Raw genomic sequence first — 23,626 nt, forward strand, 5'->3', positions numbered from 1 at the left:
AGTTCATATGAAATATATATATATATATATATATATATATATATATATATATATATATATATATATATATATAAAAGTGTGTGTGTGTGTGTGTGTGTGTGTGTGTCACACAGAAGAACTGTATGTGTGCTCACTAGGAAAGTGTTGTAGCATTTTTTTAATCAGATTTTTTTCTTTCGTGAAAAGCAAGACCTGAATAGGAAAAAAAAATCTTCCTGTACTGGCTTGTGTGTGCCCACAAGCTCTTTGAAGTTTGTTCTTCCAAGCTTTACCACCAAGACTTCCCAAATCCCCGACTAGTGTTCTCCACTGGATGTCCGCAGCGGTTGTCAGAGTCCCTTGGAAAAAGCACAATTTGTCAAACTGCAACAAGAAGACTGCAAAGGAAACATCAAAGGGATGAATGCTCTCATCACAGCCCTGGAGAGGATTAGCATCACAGTGATCTGGTACTCCCATCTCAAAGACTGGGCCTCTGAACCCCTTAGCCCCTCATATGTGGACCATGTGATCATGGGTCCCTTCCTAAGAAGCCCCTCAGCTCTGCACATCATGTTGTATCATCACTCCCGTTTGGTCCATCATAAATACTCATGAATATAATATTCAAAAAGCAAAACAAGTCCCAGAGAGCATTGTGACAATTCTTTTTCATTTTTTATAAATGTTATTTTGATTTTTGGATAGGAACAGCAAATGTTACTATTGTTCATGTGATAATGTGCATCAAAAGCCAGCACTGTGCCTCCATCAGAAGTCTCTCCATCTCAGAGTGCTGTGGGATTAAACTCAATGGCCTAGGCAATACATTTTGTAAAATAAGATTGCAGTTACTTTTGAAAGATGAGGGTTGTAACATCCGACCCTTCCATCAGTTGTGTCTTCTGGGGGTCTTTCACAGTTAATGCATGAGTGTAGCCTCTCCCAGGCTTCTTATGTCTTTGGCCCCTCACTACAAGACTGCATACAGTATGTTTAATGTGCAGTTGTGCCAATCACCCCTACTAGTTTTATTGAGGAAACCAAGTGTAGACTGACTTTTTAAAATTATTTTTATCAGTGCTTTCAGATGTGTTCCTCTGTTTTATTTTAGTCAACATTTCCAACATGAGCTATGGTCATGTAAAAGAACTATGTTTGTTATGCACAATATATTGTTCATGGTATGATTACTGTTTTTCCCATGTTGTTGTAACTCTCTAAATGTACAATGTATGTGCGTTTATTGCAAAATGGCCATGTATTACCAAAGTTCTGTGTAGTGATTGGAGGAGGTGGCCCAAATCAAGGTAACATTCTAGCAAAGTAATGTCCAGATTCCATGATGGTTAAACATGTGACATCTTCTTTTCCATCATTGCATTAACATGACAATATATTTACAGTATGGTATTGTATGATTCAGTGACATTTACAGGAAGGTCCTTGCTTCTAGATGTTACTTGTCTGTGTTCATGAACATGTATATGTAATTATTTCGTTGGCTCTAAACCTTCAGAAAAAATTATTTAACTGCACACTTAAACCTCAGTGCAAAAAGGTTTAACCTACAAAAGGAGTCTAAGAAATTGATCCATGTACTTACAAAATGGGCCCAACAGCTTGCCTCATCCTGAAAGAAATCACTTAACACATCACACTAAATATAATCAGATGACTGTTTAACAGTTATATTATGTAACGTACTATTCAATATAGTAATAACTGAAAAATAATATTCATTGCTCCCCATGTCTGTCTGTAATTTATAACCCTCTGGTAATAATCAAAATTGTTCTCATTGTTTTCAGAATATTTTAGTTTGTGCTGGAACAATATGATTATGATTATTTGTTTGAGTTTTTAATTGATTACCATTTGCAATATATTTTTGAATGCATATTTACCCCCTTTTAAAAACTTTAATTTATTTTGTATTACAGACCTTTTTAGTGTTCAGTTATGTACATATACTGTGTTTGTCACTGACACATTTTAAGTCCTTCCAAACAGGAACATGTGGATTAACCTATATCTCCAGTTGCTTTGTAGTTTCCTTTTTTTTTTTTGTTGGTGTTTTTTTTTTTTTTTTTTTTTGGTTATTGTTGTTAAACTAATGCACTGCCACATCTTTGTTCCCACTTTGTAGACTTCTACAGGTGAACTGAGTTGAAATCTCTACTTACACTTGGGCCACACTGCAAGTTGAGCTTAGTCCATGTTTTATACCTGTCACTTACTGTAGCTGTACAGTCACTGAGGAGATAGTGTAAGCAGAGGAGCTGGTTACAGTGAAAAGATGTGGACGTGGCCTGTCCCCTACTCAGCCACAGGTCATGATAGGAAGTGGTGTTGAAGGGAGCAGGGAGAAGGGGACATAAGGGATGCATGTACATATGTAAATGACAAATAGAGAACCGTTAACAGAAATGTATTCATTTTCCCCAGGGGAATGTGCATTGTGTATTTAGAATTTGTAAAGCTTGCATCCTCCTATCAGACTCGAATTGGGTAAAAATGAATCTGTGTTTGTTAGCGTCTGTGGAACTTCTCGCCATTTTTTTTTCTTCAGTTATGTAAAATATTTTCAACCCCCTTTATCAGGGGAATTGGGGGGTGGGGGTGGGGGTGGGGGAAGAGACACATTTGTTTTACCTTTGTGTAATATTTAGCTTATGTGTATTGCTCCATTACCTGTGTACTATATAAGGTGCTAAAAAAGATAATGAAGAAAATCTTGGGGAATAATTTGGAAGATAGGGATGTGGGGCCTGGAATGGTTCCAAAAGATTGTAACCAAATTCATAGTTTGTACAATTTTGATATCATGATCAGAAAAAAAAAGAAAATTGGTACAATCTAAGATGATTGGCGCATAAAGTGGCAGTTGTCCTTTTGTTTGTACATTCTGTGTACAATCATTTCATATTCTAAACTATTCAGAAGAAAAAAAACTAATTGTGATTTTTAGTCTTGCAAAACTGTATGTAGTTAGATGCTGTGACATCCTAATATTTATCTAATAAATATGTATTCAGATGAACACTGTCTTGAGCGTAAAGTTATATTTTGTGTGACAATCCACGGCCTACAAATAACGAAAGAAACTTATTTACACATGCACGGTGTTCTAATAACCAAGGATGTTCTCACTAATTCACCAGAAACACGGGACGCAATAACACAACTAACCGCACGATGACGCTGTTCGTTTTACTTCAGCCAAAAAAAAAAAAAAAAAGGTATCGTGGCTCCGCCATGTCTAGTAAGTGGGTATTGCTCTGGCGCGCCTAGATATTTGCTGTTGTTAAATATTTTTGCCGCAATGTTACAAGTTAAAAATCGTTTGCAATATTGCTCAGTTGCAATTGCTGCACATAGACTACTATATGGACCAGTTATGAATCCAGTTGTCTTCTTGGACATTGCTGCGGACGGCGAGTTTATTGGAAGAATCATAATCGAAGTAAGGTTCCTTTGTAGGTCAATAAATAAAAATATTGGTGCTCAGTTTCTAAATTCCACTTAAAATAATGTGATACGACGTGACCTATTTAAAACAGTAGTCTTGCATTAAAAGTGACGCGAACGTCTGTTAACGCTAGATTGACGTCTCGTTGGAATATGCCGAATATAGCTACAAGAAACCGTTGCGGCCTTGAAAATACATTTGTTTACTAAAATACAGACGTTATTTTTGATACAGCTGAATGCAGATGTTGTTCCAAAAACGGCAGGTATGTTTTAAAGGAATTTGATTAAACGATAAAATTACATTAAAAATTGCTGAAGAATGATTGCTTTTTTTCTTCTCGTTTAGAGAACTTCAGGGCACTCTGTACCGGCGAGCACGGATTTGGCTATAAAGGCTCAGTGTTCCATAGGATTATACCTGAGTTCATGTGTCAGGTATCTGTTGAATAGTTAGTTATTTATATTACCTGCTACTGCCAAATTACTCAGACCGATGACAACTTTTATGATAATACGGATGACAGAGCTGATGTATAATTGCTTTGATTTCTCTCAAAATGTAAACAAATGTGCACAATCACCGAAGCTTACCCTGTGTAGTACACATTGGCTATAAGGGTGCACATGGATATGTCTGTCTTGGTATAAATGTAATATTTAATGATCATGAGAGTTACTGATGACTTTTATTCAGGGTGGAGATTTCACAAATCATAATGGCACTGGTGGAAAATCTATTTATGGAAAGAAGTTCAAAGATGAGAATTTCAAGTTGAAACACACCGGACCAGGTAAGTTAACAAATTTATACCCCCTCGAGTCATTACAAATAAATCTTGTCAGTTCTTTGGAATAACAGGTTCCCACCTTTAACGTCATGCTCACGTCAACATAGTTGTGTGTAGACGGCAAGGTTACTTGCAGGTAATTCCACTAGGTGGCGGCATTGGCATGAGTAGTAAGGAGCACATATTTTGTAATCCACAAACGAATGACCTACTTTCATAGCCAGTCAGCATCAATGTATCGTAGTACATTTTTGGTGCCAGGGATTCCTAAACCAACAAACCCTCTTGATAGATTAACATGACTAAATGGTGTCAGGTTGTGTAATACTTGCCTGGATGTAATTATAGTAGAGAACCATAATTTACCCAATCCAGATGTATGCCCTCTTGCAAAGCTGCAGTTTGTTTCAGTCTCTGTGCTTTCCTTTATGATCTGATCATTGTTGTTGAGCTTTTGATTATGATGTGACCACTAAATCATAACACATTACCTGAACTGTACAAAATGACACAAGCTAATTGATGTTAGTAGCCTATTAGACATTGCGGTCTACTGTTTATTCCTCTGGGTATTTACAGGTGTGCTATCAATGGCAAACTCTGGGCCAAACACAAATGGATCTCAGTTTTTCATCTGCACAACAAAAACAGAATGGTATGCATCCAGGGCTGCATTTTCAACAAATCAAGTAAAACTACTTATGTTTCATAGTGACAAATGGGTCTAATACACAAGGGAAATTTAAGCCCAGATCAGCAAGGCTGATTTTAAGATGCTTTGTCTATGATGCTGTATAGTTTTATTAACCAGAGAGTAGTGCATGTCTTGTAAATCATGTGCCTTATAGTCTCTTTCTTTGACAGGCTTGATGACAAACATGTTGTGTTTGGACAAGTAAAAGATGGCATGGAGACTGTTGCTGTAATGGAGTCATATGGTCTACATGATGGAGGAACAGTTAAAAAGATTGTCATTACAGACTGTGGGGAACTTAAAGAACACTAGACAATATGTTGTATGTCCTTGATTTTTTATATATATATATATATATATATATATATATATATATATATATATATATATATATATATATATATATATATATATATATATATATTTCCAGTTAGTACTACATATGAATGTAAATAACTAATTAATATATTAAAAGGGACATAATGTCTTAAAAAGTCTATTTTATTCATGTAAATGTTATTCACCTATGGACCTTTTAGTGCTCAATGTGGAAGTTTATTTCTGTACAATGTGTGTTTCTGAGTTGTTTTATGTGTTTTATGCTTACTAAGTAGGCACATTTTTGCCCTGAATACCAAAGCCTACCCAAATGTCAAAAACAAGCAAATTAAAAAAAAACAACTTTTACGTATACATTTTTTGGTTTAAAAAGAATGTAAAAGCTGCATATAGTTTGTGTACCTCTTGAGACTGCTGTGAATCAAATGCAGGAGATATTTTGAATAAATTTAAATATATATGAAAGTGGTTGTGATGTGGAATTTCTTTCAGGATATTTGCATCTTGTGGTCATGGCTTTGATTTTTAATGGCTAAAAGGCTGTTTTCCAGATGAGGGATACACCCCCATGCAAATATACTGTTGCGGGATCTATTTTCATAGTCATGAAAACTAGATATACTGCACTTTCAATATATTCACATGATAAAATGCTGAGGATTGAGGAAGCAATCACGTCTTCTGCCTTATGGTTATTTCTCAACCATTCAGTTTTATTCCAAGGTTTGTTAAGTTTCCTGATGGCACATCTTTTTTTAGACAAGACTTCCTGTCCCCTAGAACAGGATGTGACATCATACCTGTGACCATGAAACGTCTCTACCTTAAGTATGGATTAGCTTTGGTATGGCAAGTCAATATCTCTTTTACTCCAGCTGTCAAGCCTATACTTTTAAAGCATTACTATTTTGAAATGGAGGTGGAAGTAGACATCCTATCACTGTAATACCTTATGAAAGTAAATTATGAACTTTTGTGGAAAAACAGTCCTCTACTAAGTGAAACCATATGCAGACTGAGCTCACATTTGTTTGACTTCTCAGATTACAGAGTTGCTATAGAGACACTCTCGTTACTGTTCTGTTTAAGTCTGCATTGTTGTAACAAACTTGATATAATTTGGGCCTCCACCCTCTTGTGAAGTTTTAGTGATTTGGAATATTTAGTTCAATTACAGAAACTTGGCTTTGAAAGGAACGGCAGTTTTACTGCCAACATCTAACGTTCCTATGTAGCACTCACATGTTTACAATTATTACAAGCAAATTAGGTGAATGGTAAAAAAAGATACATCTGTCTTTTTTACTGTGCGCTGTCACAAAGACAAAATAAATGTGCTTTTGTGACATGAATTAAAACCATGAACTGAAGAAAAGGCTCTTCCGCAGCCTTTTGAGCGATATATGAATCTGATCTCAGAAGTACAAGTCTTCTCAAGACTTTACATTTGAATTTCTCTTCCAGCAGCGTCATACTCTAAGACTGTATCTGTGTAATTCATCATCAGCATGCTGCCTCCCCTGTGAAAGCTGTGAGATGGCTGGAGTGGGCCAAATATATGTTAAAATCTTAAAACACATGCAGTTGGCTCAAGCAGAAAAGAAAGAAGTACTGCTCTGTAATATAGTATGATGGCCAAAGAAGACAAAAGAAAATTTAGATTTGATGTTTTAATTCAACAAACTCCTAAAAGCACAAAGTATTCAGTTTTCCTAACTAACAAATAAGGCACATATCGGAATGCCGTTTCATGGACATTGAGCAGCAGAGTTGTTCTCTGGTTTTATTTTCTAGTACAGTCTTTTATCAACCTGCTCTGTTGCTCTGTCCAATCCATTATGATCTCAAATATGTTACAGACATCATAAACGAGAACATAAACATTTCTAACTTTTCACAAAAGTACATTCAGTACATTCAGTAAATATGGATTAATTGGTATACCCTAGTAGTGAAAAAGGCATTTCATTGTAACATCAGTTATTAGTGAGGTGAACGCTATGAAATATTTTTCCAAGAAATAACATGGTCATATTAAATACATTGCACAGAAGTATACTTCTTAAACCAGTTAAAACACATGCACATGCAAACTCAGCAACAGTTCTTTGTCTCACACAAATATTTAAGTAATCATAATTTCAAAAAGATGAAACAATATTTCATAATAATTATTTTGCCATTAATTGGTGACATTTGAAAAACTCAGTTTAATAGAGTTTGATCTACAGTGGTGTGAGTGTCTTTTAAAAGCAGGCTTTAGTCTTATTGCTTTCCTACAACTGCTATTTGAAACACACATGCTATTCAGCAGACACGTATGGTGATTTTGACAGGTATACTAAAACACCTGTATAACTGTAATGGGTAATAAATTTACTGTATACACTGATAATTTCCAAAATAACAAAACACAAATAAATGGCTTTAAAGGCATAATAATTATGTACCAACCATTGAATAATATTCTACTTAGACATCAATATTTCCTTCTTAGTGTAGTTCTGTTGCACTTTATACAAAAAAAGAAGAAACTGCAGAAAGACCTTCCATAAATATTTCCGTAGGATATAACCTAAGATTATTGTAAAACAACATAAAAACTCCCAGCTCTTTTGTATTTCAGAAATCTGCCCTTTTTTGCATAAACAATTTTAATATTGCATCATACCATTCCAAAATAGCTAACTTGAAAATGATGGCGTCGAATATATACATAAAAACACAAAATTGTATCTTGGAAAGGGAAATCAAATCTGGATTCAAATTGAAAAATTTTCAACATCTATACTAGTTTCCAAAATACACATAAATTTCATAGAAAATAAGTTTACACTGAAAGTGAGCTATAAAAGTCAAGTATATGTAATTCAAGACAAACATGCATAAAAGCACTTGTATGGTAAATGCATGTACACTCTACTACCACCACATCTAATTGTTTCTGCCCTCTCTGGCTGTATGAACAGAAAGGGCACACCACTGGGCTTCCGTACACTAAAACACCTCCCCAGAAGAGCAGAGAAAGCAAACAAGTAACCACAAACTCAGCATTAGCAATCTGCTCTTCATTTAAATCTCATGATGGCTGAGCTTTACAAAGGACGCTACGTTCCCTGTGAATACAAGTTCAGTCTGAAAGGATGCAGATGAGCACGTACGCACTGTGCATATACATTAGGAACTGCACTTCCACAAGTGAACTGGCTCTCAGTACATTTCTTCCTTTTTTAATTTCTTTCTCTTTTTTTTTTTGTACATATGTTAAGGCTATAGGCAATCCCAGCTGATACCAGTAATGTGGGGAACATTTGTGAGTCAGCAGTGACTGCACCGAAACCATAGGTTCTTACTCAGAAGAAAAGCTTCTGGCTTATCTCCTACAATGACATTTGATCACAACTCCTTCCATTCTAAATGAAACTGAAAGCAAAGCTTAGCATATAACAACGTGTGCACAGAGCAGCTATTAAGAACAACAGCACACAGTAAAACTACAATTTCTGAGTGAAGAGCTCTACTAGAAGGCTAGGACAAATTATGGTAGAGGTTCATTTTGTGAAATGCAGATCTCACTTATATCTCACTGGTGATTCCTTGGCAACAGACTATAGTGTGATTAGATTTACCATCAGGAAAACAAACCTAATATACAAGCAAAAATGAAAGGAGGGAAATAATTAGTTGGTTTTGTTTTCAGTGCTAATGGGCTCGTTACATTGCCGTCCCATCAATTCACATCTTAGACCAGCATGAGACATGACATTACCTACCAAAACCTCAATGTTCATGATCATGCTAAGCATTTTGGATTAATTCTTTCAGGTGTGGTCTGTTTCTGAGAATATAAAATTTGTATCAATAAATCAGAAAGACATTTTTAGACAACATAAAATATATGAGGTTATAACTTCCAAAGTTTAGTAAACAATTATACACATTCTATATACCAAGAAACGTGTTTCACTGTATATGTACATCTAGGCTTACAATTTTGACAAGACAATATTTTGCTTTCAATAACTTCATTGAGCAAATGCTTACAAATGAGTCTAAAAATTACCTTTGTTACACAAAATAAAGCTACATTTAATGTTATAAAATATTAAATGCTCTTTGATCACAGTCAAATGTGACCAATTAGTATGTAATGTAGCCTTTTAAAACAAATCTTTCAGTGGAGGTAAACTATAGAAAATCCTTCAATATCTTTATATCTTGAAAATACACTTTATATCCATCTCCCATGATAAAATCTCTATACTAAACTACCCTCTTCAAATATTTCCAAATGTCCTCTGTCCTATGACCAACCATTCATAACCAAGTCCAGATCTGCTTTAGTCTTATCTAATTTTAGACCTTTCAAAAGACTTTTCATCATAACATACTTTGTCCTTTTGTCACTTTTTAGCTGTGTTACCTCCATTCCTCGCAAACAGGTGATTCTTTCCCAGAAATTACATCTTTGATGGGATTAACTCCATCACTTGTCAATTTTGTAAATATGCAAACTGCAAAGCTTTTATACAGCTGTGATGTGATTATTCATTCATGGGGAAGAAGAATTCTAAATGTTTTGTGATGTCAAATACAATCTCCAAACGTTCTACAAAAATCCTACATATAATGGCCATACATAATATGGCCATATAAATTCAAAGGAATTCCTCAGGCTAAGTATTTGACCAATTTATTATTTCTGTTTCAGAGCTGGTGGTGGCTTTTTAATATGTAATAAAAGTAAATACTTTTAGTCCCACTAATAAATGCTACTTATGCACAATAGAGATCTAGCTATTTTAAGGCCAATGTAGAGTTGCATAGCTTCACATAGGCCAGGAGCATGCTCTTAGGAGGCCTTTAGCATCATCTTATCACAAGCATAGCGGCACCCATATTCCCAATGATACAGATATAAGATAAAGGAAAATGTGTAATTCCAATGCTGTGTCTATCCTGAGGCAATAAAGGTGTATATTCCAGCTGGCTGTGTGGCATTAAGGTGATGTGAAATCAGTAAAATTGTCATAGGCTACTGCTCAGTAAAATGACTATTGTATAAGATGTTAGCATACTGCATCTTTGCCAACAAACTGACTGCAGTACATTAACTGTGGTGTTTTTAGAGTTAGCTTTAGCCAGCTGAATACTGTAGTGTTCGGTAAAGATATCTAGCATGCCTTGATACGCATGTCAAACATACATGTATGTCAAAAGTAGGAACTTGATATTGCTGCATTTTATACAAGATGATTCTATCCTACAGTAGTTTCTAATGGCAAGAGGTGGGGTTAGGCAATATCTGTGCATACAAACACAGGGGTAAATATCCCAGTTAAGTTGAATCAATTGCACGATGATATAAAACATTACAAATAAATATGCAAATAAAGCTAGGGATGACTAGTACAATATCCCCTGTTAATTCACAGTTAAAATGGTGTGCTGTTGACCCAAAGAACACTGCAAGGCACACTAGGCCCTGTATGACTGAACTAATATAATACCTTTACCACTCAGCACATCCACATAGTTCACTTGGCAGGGAAAATGAAGGCAGAGTCTGTAAACACGCAGTCAAAGAACACAATGTTGAGGTCATCCATTGTGCCTGGTGTGGATAGCAATGCTGTCAGTGACACACTTTGAAACACATACCCAATAATCAATTATACATATAGAACAAATAAATGTTGAAACACGAGGCCCTATTAGCATTAGCAATATTTACAAGAATATTTTGGCACTTCTAACTTTTTTGTGGAGCACTTGGTGGGCATGGCAGAGGGGGAGGGGGCAGGGGAAGAAGAAGGTGGGACTGGGCAGGGACCTGATGATCCTTATTGCACACGGCGACAGTAGTAGCCCAGGACTTTGCACTTCTCACACAGGTGCTGCGGGTGCTCCTTGCTCTGGTCAGAGACATCCAGGCCATCGGGCTTCTCCAGAGGACGCTGCAGAGAGAAGAATATGCTGTCATCCATAATCAGGCCAGGTGATTTTAGCCCATATCGGGATGACTTCTTCTGAATGGAAACATTCTGCCCCTAAGAACTTCATTAAGGCTGTAACTGCTGAGGACCACTGCAAAAAGGCTTTGATATTATGGAGGGTCATATGAGTTCAGGGCTTAAACCATACTCTGGCTCAGTTGGGGGGGCATCTCAAACATTTGGTTAGGACTGGTATCAGATACATACACTGATCACTAGAAAAGATGTTTCAAAACCACTGGAAATGCTTTCAGGAATCCATCTCTCTGGTATGGTTATTCATATGAAGCTTTAAACCAGCATGAGAATTAAGGAGGTGAATAATTTTCTTGGAAATCGTGGCAGATCCTAAGAATATGTATGAGAGCCAGCAGTTTCTGGCTGTTAATCATAAACATTACCACAGTTATTTGTTTTCCCACCCATTGTCATTGCATGATCTTTTCACAGTCCTATTATTATTTCCAGTGTGTTTTAGCTGCGCTTCATGAATTATGGAAAACTAGGTTAGCATGAGCCATTGGGAGGAGACAATGTAACAATAGGCCAGAGTGTGTCTCAAGAGTAAAAGGCTTTGAAAATGATAATATTAGGAAATATTTGATACCACTGTGGATTAAGAATTTGGCTGATGTGCTTGATAACTACAGTTAATTCCTGCTAAACAACAAAGGAGCTCAGTCCTGCAGGCAGCTCTGGGGACTCTCTGTGCTACCTCTGCTTTTTTGTGTGCTCATACTGTAAAAGACATCAGCCTTGCTCCCAGAGCAAGGTGTTCAACTGCAGAATAATGGAATTAATGGAAGCACACCTCCCCAGTGTGCACCCCCTGCTCATGCTCTTGGAGTGCCTGGCACAAGTCTGTATAAATAACTTGATACTGCGTCAGAGGACACTACTAAGGCACTTTCACTCTATTACCCAGCTGGAAGTGTTGGAATTGCAACACCTTTCCAGCGTGAGATCATAATAAAAGCATGCATGTGCACACGAGTTTTAAAAAAAACAACAACAACTGTTTGTTTCAGAAACTTGAATCAGCTACACATGAATATGCTTTTTGGTATATGGGGGAGGGGTTGTACTGCACATTACAAATACTGATGCGGGAGGGGGAGGTGGGTGTTAAGTGGGTGATGGTGAAAAGGATTTGCCTGCAATAGAGAAGTTAACCATGACACAAATGGAAAAAAGCATCCACCTCCAAACAAATGATGCTTTAACATGACTTTTGAAGTCACATATTTAGATCTGATTTCATAACTAGTTTGGATTTAGGAGCTCAACAGTACATGCACAGCAAGGCTTTAGTGTGTGGCACATCATCTTTCACAGTGATCTTTTATAGTGAAGAAACCTGAAATGATTGTGTGCATAAAGTAGTCAGACTATTTGTGCTCTTAGTCAGACCGAATCTCATCACATGTGCATTTCCTGGAAGGGGAAAGGGCGAGTTCCAGCAGTGTTTGGGTTAAGAGGATGCCAGGGCTTGAGTCTCAGGTTTCAAGGACAGCCCATGGGGCTTCATCCACCAGAAAAATTCCACTAAAAGCTACACTGTTTACACTGCACAAGCAGTGAACATTAGATTCACACATGTACATGCCAACCTGATTGTGGACTAACACAATCAGTGCAAAGTGTGAAGAACACTGTAAAATGAACTGATAGCTGCACTTTACCTGTTTGTGAGGGTACACATTGATGTGACACTTTATACATTCCTGCCCCATGTTGGCCCAGGAGTTTCCACTCATCCACTTCCTTTTGCATTTGGGGCACTTGTACTCTCCGAAGCACCTCTTCTTCCCTTGATAGGGTGTCAGTCCTTCACCCTTGGGCCGGGCCTAAAACAGCATGGCAGTTACTTTGGTTAGATGAGCCTACTGCTAAAGTCTGCAAGCAATCGACTGTGGATGTGAGTATGAGCCTTCAGTGGAAGAACTGATCTCATGTGACTGCATCCACCCTCAAAGAAATAATATAATCTATACACTTGGGAAATTGTGGTAAGAATAAAATGAGAGATATTTAAGAAGGTGCAAGCTAACATAACAGCTTCCTTTTATTTTTTATAAGAGATGTTTTGAATCCTGAGAGACGGTATTAAACAAAGCCTGTTCCTCAAATCAATTCAACTTCAGACAGCACTGCTCTTAGGACCTTACTTTACCAGGACACCCACTGATAATGAATAAAATCATTAAAACCCCATGTTCTATAGTGTTTTGAATTAACCTTTAAGAATATGTACTAACTGTGCCATAGGCTATGACCTATTTATGATAATAAGCAAGGTTTTGTTGGTATTGGAAGCATCTGTTGGTGTTGGTATTGGAAACATCTGAGTTATGTGCAATAAAGAACTTTTAAACAAGAATTTGTTTTCAAACAGACTTGGGTGTGGTTTCAGCACAATGAGTTAAGCCTGGCACCAATGTCTAGGCCACAACCACTGCAAAAAGGAAAACACATCTTTTCCATGGTGTTACAAACAAGTGCTTTCTGTCGCCATCATGATAGATCACCAAATTCCAAGAACACCCTAAACAAACAAAATTAGAAAACTACTCAAGTTGGTTTAATCTTGTCAGATATAATTGACTTTTTTTTATAGTACCGTGTTTTTATAGCACAACCTCTGATATAACACTGTTGTTATTTTACTAACCAAGACCTATTCAAACAGGTGAAGAAAGAAGCCCTTCAAGGCCCTAGTTTATCCATGTAGCCCTGGTTTATCCATGTGATTGTACCTCAGCGTTAAGGCGACCGAAGCCTGAAGCAGTTCCAGGCGGTGGGGAGGGGTCCACGGGGTGGATCCGTTACATTGGTCCCACATGAGTAATGGGAGGTGAAATCATGAGCATCTGCTCTAGGGCACAAAGAGTCAGCAAAATGCGTCACGGAGGACCTGCTGCATGCGATAGGCCTTCCTCCCCAACCTTAAACAATATGACTTAACCGCTGTCAACAAGCCATCTTCCCAGTTGACAGCAGCTGGAAACCATGACATTCTGTGGTTTAACATCCAAACTTCAGAAAAGTCCTGAATAAGGCCTGACGAGAGTCTGCATATGTCCTTGCTCTTGTGCCACTGCAGGACTGAAGTGGGTGGGGTGCTGTAGTATTGGGAGAATAATAAAAGCCATACCATAACTGACTTCAGCACCACTGATTCACATTTTCCATTATTGTACTCCCATCAGGCATTAGGTATAACTCCCCCCTGGTGGAACGTTTATACTAGCAGTACTGATCAATATCCTTATAATGGTAATACCCTGTGCTATGATGCCATATATAGAATGACCTGGCCCACTCTTTCTCCACATATGCTTTTCTAACAGCATAAAGTGTATCAGAGTGCATCATAAGTAACTCATTTTGCCTTTTCATGTAACAATGAATATGGATGGATCTAGGTTTTGTTAAGTTTTGTTAAGATGGTGCTTTGCTCTGAGGGAGAACTGACCAGAGGTCCTGAAGAATTCACAACTCTGTCTAATCATCACATTGCTAAGAATCTCAGGTCCTATGAAAAAGCCTCTCTCTGTGCAGCGGTGCTCTGTGGTATGCCCTGGACCCATGCCAGAAGACACACATGATATTCTGTTGACAGCAGGTTGACCTATTTTGGTTGTGTTTTTAATAGGTTTAGAGCTAATTGAGTGTGGAAGGGCCTGGTGTGATTAGCATGGTGAGACACTGGAGCTGTTCAACATGGAAAATTATAAATTCTAAACCTGTATTCATGACATGACACACAATGAATCAAAGCACACGGACTCAACACATTTATTGGATATTTAGTTCAAACAAACAATAAACCATACTTCCATAAAACAAAAAACAGCATGAGAGTACTTTGATAAAATAAAACTGTTTCAGAATAAATAAATCGTTTTGATTGTAAGGGACATTTTTTGGTTTTGTGCAAATACCTGTATGTGTTCTACAAATTAGCTGTGAGAAATATCTTGGTTATTTAAAATTAATTAGTCAGGCAAGCAATACTAGAATGTGTATTTATTGTTTCATATTGACAGCTTGTACCAAAATGTTATGACCAACTAAAGGAAAAGAAATGAGCTTGATTTCCAAGGGCAGCAGCTTGCAATGAAATGGGTCTTTTCAGAATAAACTTCACAAGCTGACAGTGGAATTACAGAGTGATGCCAGAGCCCCAGTGTTGTCACTGCATGTTTACACAGTTCAACCTAGCACACTAAAACTGTGTGACCTCTTCAGCCTGGAGCTCGCAGATGGCTACACAGACAAGTAAGACCGCTGAATTATCCTGGACTGCTAGGCAAATTCAAACAGCACATTAGGAAGCAGAGGCAGTAGATGGACAACAGCGATAGACATAGAGCCAGATTTTGCTGTATTGCTTTTAGTCTGTCTGTGTGTGAGGTCAATGTTAATTTCCACGCCAGTATCTGTTAAAATAACAAAAGTTTGTTTTTGAGAGCATACTAGCCACATTCAGAACACGTCTATTTGGAACCTATAGAATACACTATATGGCATAAATGCACTTCCATTCCCACTTTCACATAAGCACACAAGGACCTAAACGATACTGAAGGCAGCAACTAAGAGTAATCTAATGGACCAAACAGAGTCACATTGTCTTTCGCGCTTGGCAACCAGCATGCTCTAGCTATCTTCCAGAAAAACTGCAGGAGTGAGAGCAAAAAGCACCCAGCAGTTCCACACCAATGTCCCTGAACATTAGAGGTACACTGACAGTAAGCCACTGGAAAAGGAAGTGAATCTGAGCACTGTCTCCCCCTCCCCATCCCTCCAGCTGTGTTCCCTGCGGAGGGTAAGGGGGGCTGGGAGCCAGCAGCAGAGCCAACCTCCCTGAAACAGGACAAATACCACAGCAAGGCAGTCATCGCTCGCAGCTGGACAGGGCCCTCCAATCAAGCCCTACAGGACTGAAAAAGGGGGAAGGAAATCAGAAGCAGATGGGTTCCACACTGGTATAATACGAGAAAACACTAACCCCACACCAGTGAAAACAGTGATCTGCTTTCAATTAGGCCTTATAAGTTAGCAAACGAGGGCCAGAAGAAAGTGCTAACATGAAACATTTGCTGTAAGCACAATTGATTCAGCATATTATCATTGGAAAAGATCTGCTGGATGACTGATAAGTATCTGGCTCAAACAGCAGATTGAATACTGGGTGGACAGTTAGAGCAAAGAAGCAGCACCATATAGAATTGTGGCAGAATCCTCCATAAAGGATCCTAATCACAACATGAATCTGGAACAGATACCTCAAACCAAAAAATGTCCCTTTAACCATGCATGTAAAGATCCAAATGAACAAAGTGTATCCCCAAAGGTTTGGATACACGTGGGTTCTGTCTTCATAAGGCAGTTGCATTGATATACACTGTCACTGCTATAATGTATAATGTATATAATGTAATGTGTTACAATCAACTTGAGGACGTATCCAAAAGCACCTGAGATTTTGAATGAAGACAGTTATGACACACTGCATGTAGCCTACAGTTAAATAGCTTGTTAAGCTATATCAGGAGGGAGGCCAGTTCTGTAACTCTTAGTATTCATATCCACTTGCTGTTATGAAGTTTTTAATTATGATTATAACAGATTTTACTCATTACCAACCGTAATTACTGTGTATTCCCAGAACCTGTTTTTGTGGAATCAAGTTTAGATATTACAATGCAATTAAAAGGGGTCAATAAAGAAAACAAGGTTACAAATTATTTCTGTATTGAACTCTCTTTAAATGGATGCATGGAAAGATCCTAAGTGACAAACTATACCCCTGATACAGACAATTTTCTGAAAGAATGCCAGCTTCTGACCCTGTGCTACCTCATTTTAACTGATGTTCCATGGCAATTCAACGAATATAAGGCAAAAAAGTACAGAAATACATGTCCTGAGGTCACAAAGATAGCGATATGTTGTAGTGCTATGTGGGACAGTCTTTGTGAAGCTATTAATATAAGGCTCTAATGATTGTAGCATCAATAAAACTGTGTAATAGGAATATTTAACATTACAAGCATAATACACCACAACACTACGATCATTACAGTGGTTCAGATTATCATTTGTTATTTACTTGCTTACTGCTTCATTATATCCATGTGATTTTATGTTTATTTCAGCAGCATTTTTTTTCTTGTTGACTAGTTTGTTTAAATACAGCATATGATACAAAATGCAGCGTGAGGTTTCCAAAACTTGCTCAATGCGTGTCCAAGGCCACACACACACACACACACACACACACACACACACACACACACACACACACACACACACACACACATATATATATATATATATATATATATATATATATATATATATATATATATATATATATATATATATATATATATATATATATATATATATGCATATATACATAGGCATGACATACCAATCATTTTCTAAAAGCAATGCCAAATCATCACAATGTATTATATCCTCTTTAGTGATTAAGCTGTTGTTGCTAAATGTTATGATCTGAGGCAATAACACTGTTGCTTTTATGTTTCTACCAATGACAACATTTCTGTTCAAGCATGTTTACATATTTAAATAAATAAAATGAAATTTATTTTTGCAACCTTAAAAATAGCTGTTCACAGCAACATCAGAAAGTCTGTGTTGTTTACAACTACAACATGCCTTTCACTCCTCAGTACCTTATGTGCTCCAAATGATTTGATTTCTGTAAAGTATTTATTGGAAAGATAACTGTGCTATTTAAGTGCATTCTTGATGGTAATAGTAGAAAACCACTTCTCTAGCCTTGTCTGAGCACTTTGTTTTTGTTAGGAACTGCATGTCATCTTTTGAGGCACAGGATGGAGAAAAGCCCACACAAATCAAGAGTACTTTTTTTTGGCTTTAAGTTGCACAATAGATGTGGTGACTGTGGCGTCAACAGAAAGCAGAGCACATATAATCTTTGACTAATCACAAAAATCACTCTTGCTAACTCCACACAATAGCATGAATAGCATGGGCTAAACAGTCACATGAATATAATTAAGCTTGCTGATTAAAGAAGATCTCTATAGGACAATAACTGCTCCACTCAGTTTCACTCAGATACATTACTATTTTTGAATACATAAGTTATGCTATAATAGGCTAGTTCAGATTTTTAAAAATATTTATAATAGATCATAGCATTAAAAAGTGAATGTTTACAGCATTGTTTTTGACACTAATTAAGCTCCTATTCACTGAAGCCAGAGATCCACATGTGCCTTGTACATGTAAACAGAGTGGGAGGACCAGTGTGTGCTCAACAACACTGCACCATTAGCATCACAATGCAACGATCGCATCAAGCAGTGCTCTGTCTGGCCTGGCTGGGGAGATTCAGCCAAGGCCAAGGCGGAGCCCGCAGATGGCCTTTCCTGGACTCTCACACACAAGAATGATAGTGTCGCCCCCCTCAGCTGTGTTTGTGTGCGATTTCCGGAGCGCCCGCCGAAAGGCCCAATCTGCGTGAGCATTCCAGTCAGGTGCATGTTGGTGTTATTTATTAATTCCCACCAGGGCAGCTAAATGAAGCCAGTGTTCCTTAGGTCTCCCCGGGTCCTTTTCTTGTGGGTGCAGCTGTCTCTTTTTATGCCTGCAAGGGCGAGACTGCACTGCAGAGACTGACAAGGAGGAACAGGTGTGCCGTTAAATGATAAATCTGTATGCTCACAATGCCTCTGTGTTTGCAAAATCAGCCCTCCTGGAACTGAGAGCTCAGGCACACCGAGAAGACTCACAAATAATTAAGTGCAGCCCCCACTGAGGAACAAGTGAAGCTGGCACTGACATGGCTTTAGCAGCTGACCCAGGGCCAGCCGTGCAGCTCCTCTAGCCATGCTATTAGGAGAGAGGTTTGGATCAGCGATCCTGGAGCAGCCTCCAAAGGGCAGAGGAAAACGAGTTGGAGGTGGAAGGTGATGATCACAACACAAAACTTGACATTACCTGGCATTGTCTACAGTGAACTGAACAAAATAATTTAAAACCTTTGAAAATGTACTAAATGTCTGAAGCAGAAACATTATGCCATGGTGTTTATTCAAATCCTTCAGAAATTGTATTACTGTTGGTTGTAGATATTTTCTTTATTTACAGGAAGACACATTATTAATATAGACACTGCAAATACCAGGTATCTACTGGGAAGTGCAAACTGCATATTGTGCAAATTTATAAAAAAAAGAAAAAAGAAAAAAAGAAAAGTCAATTCTAGAGTTGCCCTGTGAAATATGACTACAAGCTAAGCACAGTCTGAAATAAAACAGTGGAGTAAAAAGATATGTAGTACAATGTTTCACTTAAACCATACTCATAAAACACTCAAAACTAAAGTACACTAAGTACTAAACTGCAATAAATTACCTATTTTCCACTTTTGCCTAGCAGAACCACAATTGTGTCACGTCTATTTTTTCAGTGTTATTTAGAAGGAATGTAAAGTAACCTGGAACAAAATATTACAAAGTATAAAACTGTTTGGTGTGCGTTATTCACCTTCAAGTATAAAAAGTAACTGCCCTCTTTAGTCATCTTAAGCCAATCACAGGAATAATTACCTCGGTAAAATTAGAGGAGAATATCAGGCTGTATGTCTGACAGTGTCCTGTGTCAGACAGCTAAACAGGTAAAAGCAAATTCAGATCACAGTGGTTTAAGAAGAATTTGAACGTTTTCGAATAGCCTTGTAAAAAGCCAAAACCAAAACCCCATTGAGATGTGAAAACCCACAAATGTCGTAGGATCCTGCGATGAGAAATGGGCCAAAATTCCTCCTCAGCAGGGAGGGACTGATCAATAATTACAGGAAACATCTGCTTTTGGTCAGTGTTGTTAAACCAGTGCAGTAACCAGTTATCTTCTAAATACCTTTTTTTCTGGTAACTGAATACAACATTCAAATAAGCAAAGACAAACTGCATTGCATTATACAGTCATTTGCAATTATGTAATAAAGTGTAAGTTAACAAAATGTTAACAACATTTTAAAAAGATACAAAAATGCAAAAACTCAATATGGGAAATACTTTTGCAATGCTGTCTATGAACAATAATGTTCCTCACATTTCACATGCTAAAATTTTCTCATTCCAAGTGGTCACTTCTAATGAAATGCAGCTCAGTTTTTGGGCTCTGCAATCTCTTCCAGGTTACTGCAAAGCTGCGCCATGTTTCCGAGTATTCCAGAGCGCTGGACTGCTTCCTGGTGGCTGGCGCTGGCCCGGGAGTTTGGCTGCTCCCTCTGCCAGCATCTGGAAACCATCAGTATAAACAATGGAGGCCTCGGAGCCCGAGCCCCACAGCCGACTCCCGCGAGACTCCACTCTACACAGAACACCAAACCCACCAGATACAACATGCTCAATTACCCCACAGAGAAGAGCAAGACGAGGGGGAAAAAAACACAACTCAACTTTCCCCTAATCTGTGTTTAGCTTGGCCAGGATATAGAGGAGATAGATTTACAGATATGCTTAAACACACAGATCAAACTTGGCCTTTCTTAAGAGTCCAGTCTCCTATCTCGAGTTTACTTTGACAATTAGTTATAGAAGTCCTGATTAGGGATCTTATTATTCAACTGAAGTTCACTTTGTGCGATTCAAACTGATGCAAATGTGTCCATTTTAAATCATCACACAGATATACTAAAAAGAAAGTCCCTTGATAGTTACTTTTTGTTCCACTTAATTTAAACAGCAATTTCTGATTCTAGATCACTACTAATTACTGACTTTCCATGCCTTCTCTCAATAGTATAAATCATAATTTCTGGAGTGACGAGCATGAATGTGTAGAATCCTGTGAGAGTCTGCTTATTTGCTTTACCTTGTCAAAGACTGTAGCCTGCGGGAGTCTGCATTTCATGGATTCCAGACTAATATAGCAGGCATAAACGTATGCATAGTAACGGGTACAGGAAAAGAGGGCCCATGGGCCCAGAACTCAGAGAGCTAGCCACTAAACCCAGCTGAATGAGAAGCTCTCTTTATGCTAAAGGGAGTCATAGATTATTCACCTGTTTGTTTATGCTGATTTATTTATACACTCTGTAAGTCAACTATTTTTGGCCTGCTCTCAAGAATGAGAGATGTCCAAATTTTGCCTGACACACAAACATATACTGTAGGTTCTCTATGGGAAGCTGCTGTTGGACAAAGGCTATGCATGAGTGCTTATTTTGTCCATGACCAGCTGCTCTCTCTGAAGCGTAATTGCTGAGATAAACGTTCTTATCTTGTACAGTGTTGGCTAAATATAATCTTTAGCATTGCACGGTCCCTGTTTTAAGACTCCAAACTCTATCCATAAGGAGCATGGCATGGAAATCTGTCTTTTTGTGGCATATTATCAACAATAAACTGTTTTTCTGCATATAGGTAAATGAATCAATGTGAACTACACCGATTTGGACAAAGAGACACAGTTTAAGTGTCCTGTGTTACATGTATCGAGCAAGGTTAGTGCACAGGGCAGACCCAAGTACATCCAAAACATACCTAAAAGCTTTATCCCACAAAGTAACAAGGTCCTAATTCCCACCATATAGGTGGAAGAACTTTGATTATAAACATGACTCTTACACGGGCACGCATGTGGATCATCCAGGGCACCTGACAACTTAGAGATTTCATCATTACCAAAGGGTGTACTTATGAAATGATGTCCAACGAATGGGAATAATGAACCTTTAAACCATAACTGCAGTCCATTCATAAGATACTCACAAAATACTTTAGAGCATAGTGAGCAGTGACCTCAATATTAATACATGCAATGGGGACTAAATAATATAGCATACAATAAATCAGTTCTTGGAAACTAGCAGTTTTCTGATTTATAGGCAATAAAATTACATTCAGTCACAGTAACAAATGGAGAAGTGATTACAATACCACAGAATTTACTCAGTCCCCCCCACCCCCCCCACCCAGTTTCTGCAGGGCAAAACTAAAAGGGGTAGGGGATTAACAAAACTCTGGTCCAAGTTATATATATTATGTTAAGTGGACATACCACATCTATTAAAATGGAGGGTCAATATGCACAATCCAAAAGACAGGTAACAGGAAATGAGCTTATAGCTCAAAATGAATCCTAACTCCTCCTATACGCTATGGCATTAGTTTGCTATGTTAAGCCTTATCATTTAATAATTATGAACAGTATTAAAAGGAAGAATCACCATGCTTTGCAGCAATGACCCCTGCCTAGAGCTAAGAGTGTAACCTTAAAGCCATTTCCACAAACTAGTGCTAGATTCACTGTGAGACACTTAAGTCCGTAAGCATTTATCATTTGACTCCTGCATATATGGTGTCAAGCAAATAGCTGACAATCCACTGATATTTTTCAAGAGGCCTTACCAAATATAAATGTCATCAGTGGGCCTGTAAATGCTGTGCTAAAACATGGGCACTAAGAGAGTTACTATCTGATATCACTGAAATTTCAGCTCATATGTAATACACCTTTGTTGCTGTGCTTCTCCAGTACGTCACTAGAGCAAACTTAATCTCAGGAGCCCTTACGTCCAAGTAGGCACATTCGGTGTTAATCCACTGGTCAGATACTCATAGACACAGTGAAGTCATAAAATGTCCCAGGACTACATTCTAGTTTGGTGGGATGTTCCTGTGTGGTTGCACTTTTATGACCCTTTATTTTAGCCCAGGCTGAGAGCAAGAAGTAGCTATAAAAAAAAGTACATAAAAAGTACCTTATGACCAATTAGTTTCTCAGTATCAGATGATAAAACCAGACAAGAAGGATCAGAAGATCAGTTTTGAATTTACTTCTCATATGGAAATCAACTGAAATTTGAAGTAAGTAAACTGTAAGTCAAAGTACTGGATGGAATGGATTAGATAGAGACTATCATTTTAATAATTTTTTCCTGTGTTTGTGGTGTTCATAATGATTTGTCATCGTTAAAAGTGTTTTCCACTGCAGACATAATAAAAGACCAGGCACCTAGTTGATGGCGATAAACAAGCCTATAGTGGAAAAAGTAGTCACGACAGTTTCAAGAGTATACCGTGTTGATTTAATGCTTGTACTGCTGATATGCCTACAGAAAGCCTTTTGGTAAAAAGTAATTCCTATGTTAAAGTTTTTCTTACCTACAGTGAAATATTTGTCATCTTGCTGAAAATGAACACTAACAGTCAGAGGCGTGACTAGTGCAGCATCAGTTTTTCATGTGGGGTAAGTATTTCTGCCATTCCCACTGTCTGCTGGATCCAGGGAAGTATGTGAACACATCAAGTGGATATCTCTTTGCAGAACCACAGGAGGGA

The 23,626-nt window shown here is 37.8% G+C and overlaps 2 protein-coding genes across 3 annotated transcripts in view; one reads left to right on the top strand and one right to left on the bottom strand.

Annotated features, from left to right (window-relative positions):
• Positions 1 to 3,230: 3,230 nt before the first annotated feature.
• ppifa (peptidylprolyl isomerase Fa) lies at positions 3,231 to 5,264 on the top strand. Of its 2 annotated transcripts, XM_027015818.2 has the most exons (6): positions 3,231 to 3,445; positions 3,686 to 3,716; positions 3,800 to 3,888; positions 4,148 to 4,244; positions 4,821 to 4,896; positions 5,106 to 5,264. In XM_027015818.2, the coding sequence occupies exons 1-6, from the start codon at positions 3,305 to 3,307 to the stop codon at positions 5,245 to 5,247; spliced, it is 576 nt and encodes a 191-aa protein (XP_026871619.2). In that variant the 5' UTR covers positions 3,231 to 3,304; the 3' UTR covers positions 5,248 to 5,264. The 2 variants fall into 2 exon arrangements, with proteins under 2 accessions (XP_026871619.2, XP_026871620.1); XM_027015819.2 differs by lacking the exon at positions 3,686 to 3,716 and having other exon boundaries at positions 3,353 to 3,445.
• A 1,665-nt stretch (positions 5,265 to 6,929) lies between these two features.
• The window catches only part of zcchc24 (zinc finger, CCHC domain containing 24), a 28,492-nt gene continuing 11,795 nt past the window's right edge, over positions 6,930 to 23,626 (bottom strand). Inside the window, exons 3-4 of the mRNA XM_027015792.2 lie at positions 12,953 to 13,117; positions 6,930 to 11,231 (exon numbers count right to left, since the gene is read on the bottom strand). Of these exons, the coding sequence (XP_026871593.1) occupies positions 11,118 to 11,231; positions 12,953 to 13,117 (279 nt within the window). The 3' untranslated portion in view covers positions 6,930 to 11,117. The remainder of the gene's footprint in view (positions 11,232 to 12,952; positions 13,118 to 23,626) is intronic.

Source organism: Electrophorus electricus, chromosome 11 (assembly GCF_013358815.1).
Source record: "Electrophorus electricus isolate fEleEle1 chromosome 11, fEleEle1.pri, whole genome shotgun sequence".
NCBI lineage: Eukaryota > Metazoa > Chordata > Actinopteri > Gymnotiformes > Gymnotidae > Electrophorus > Electrophorus electricus.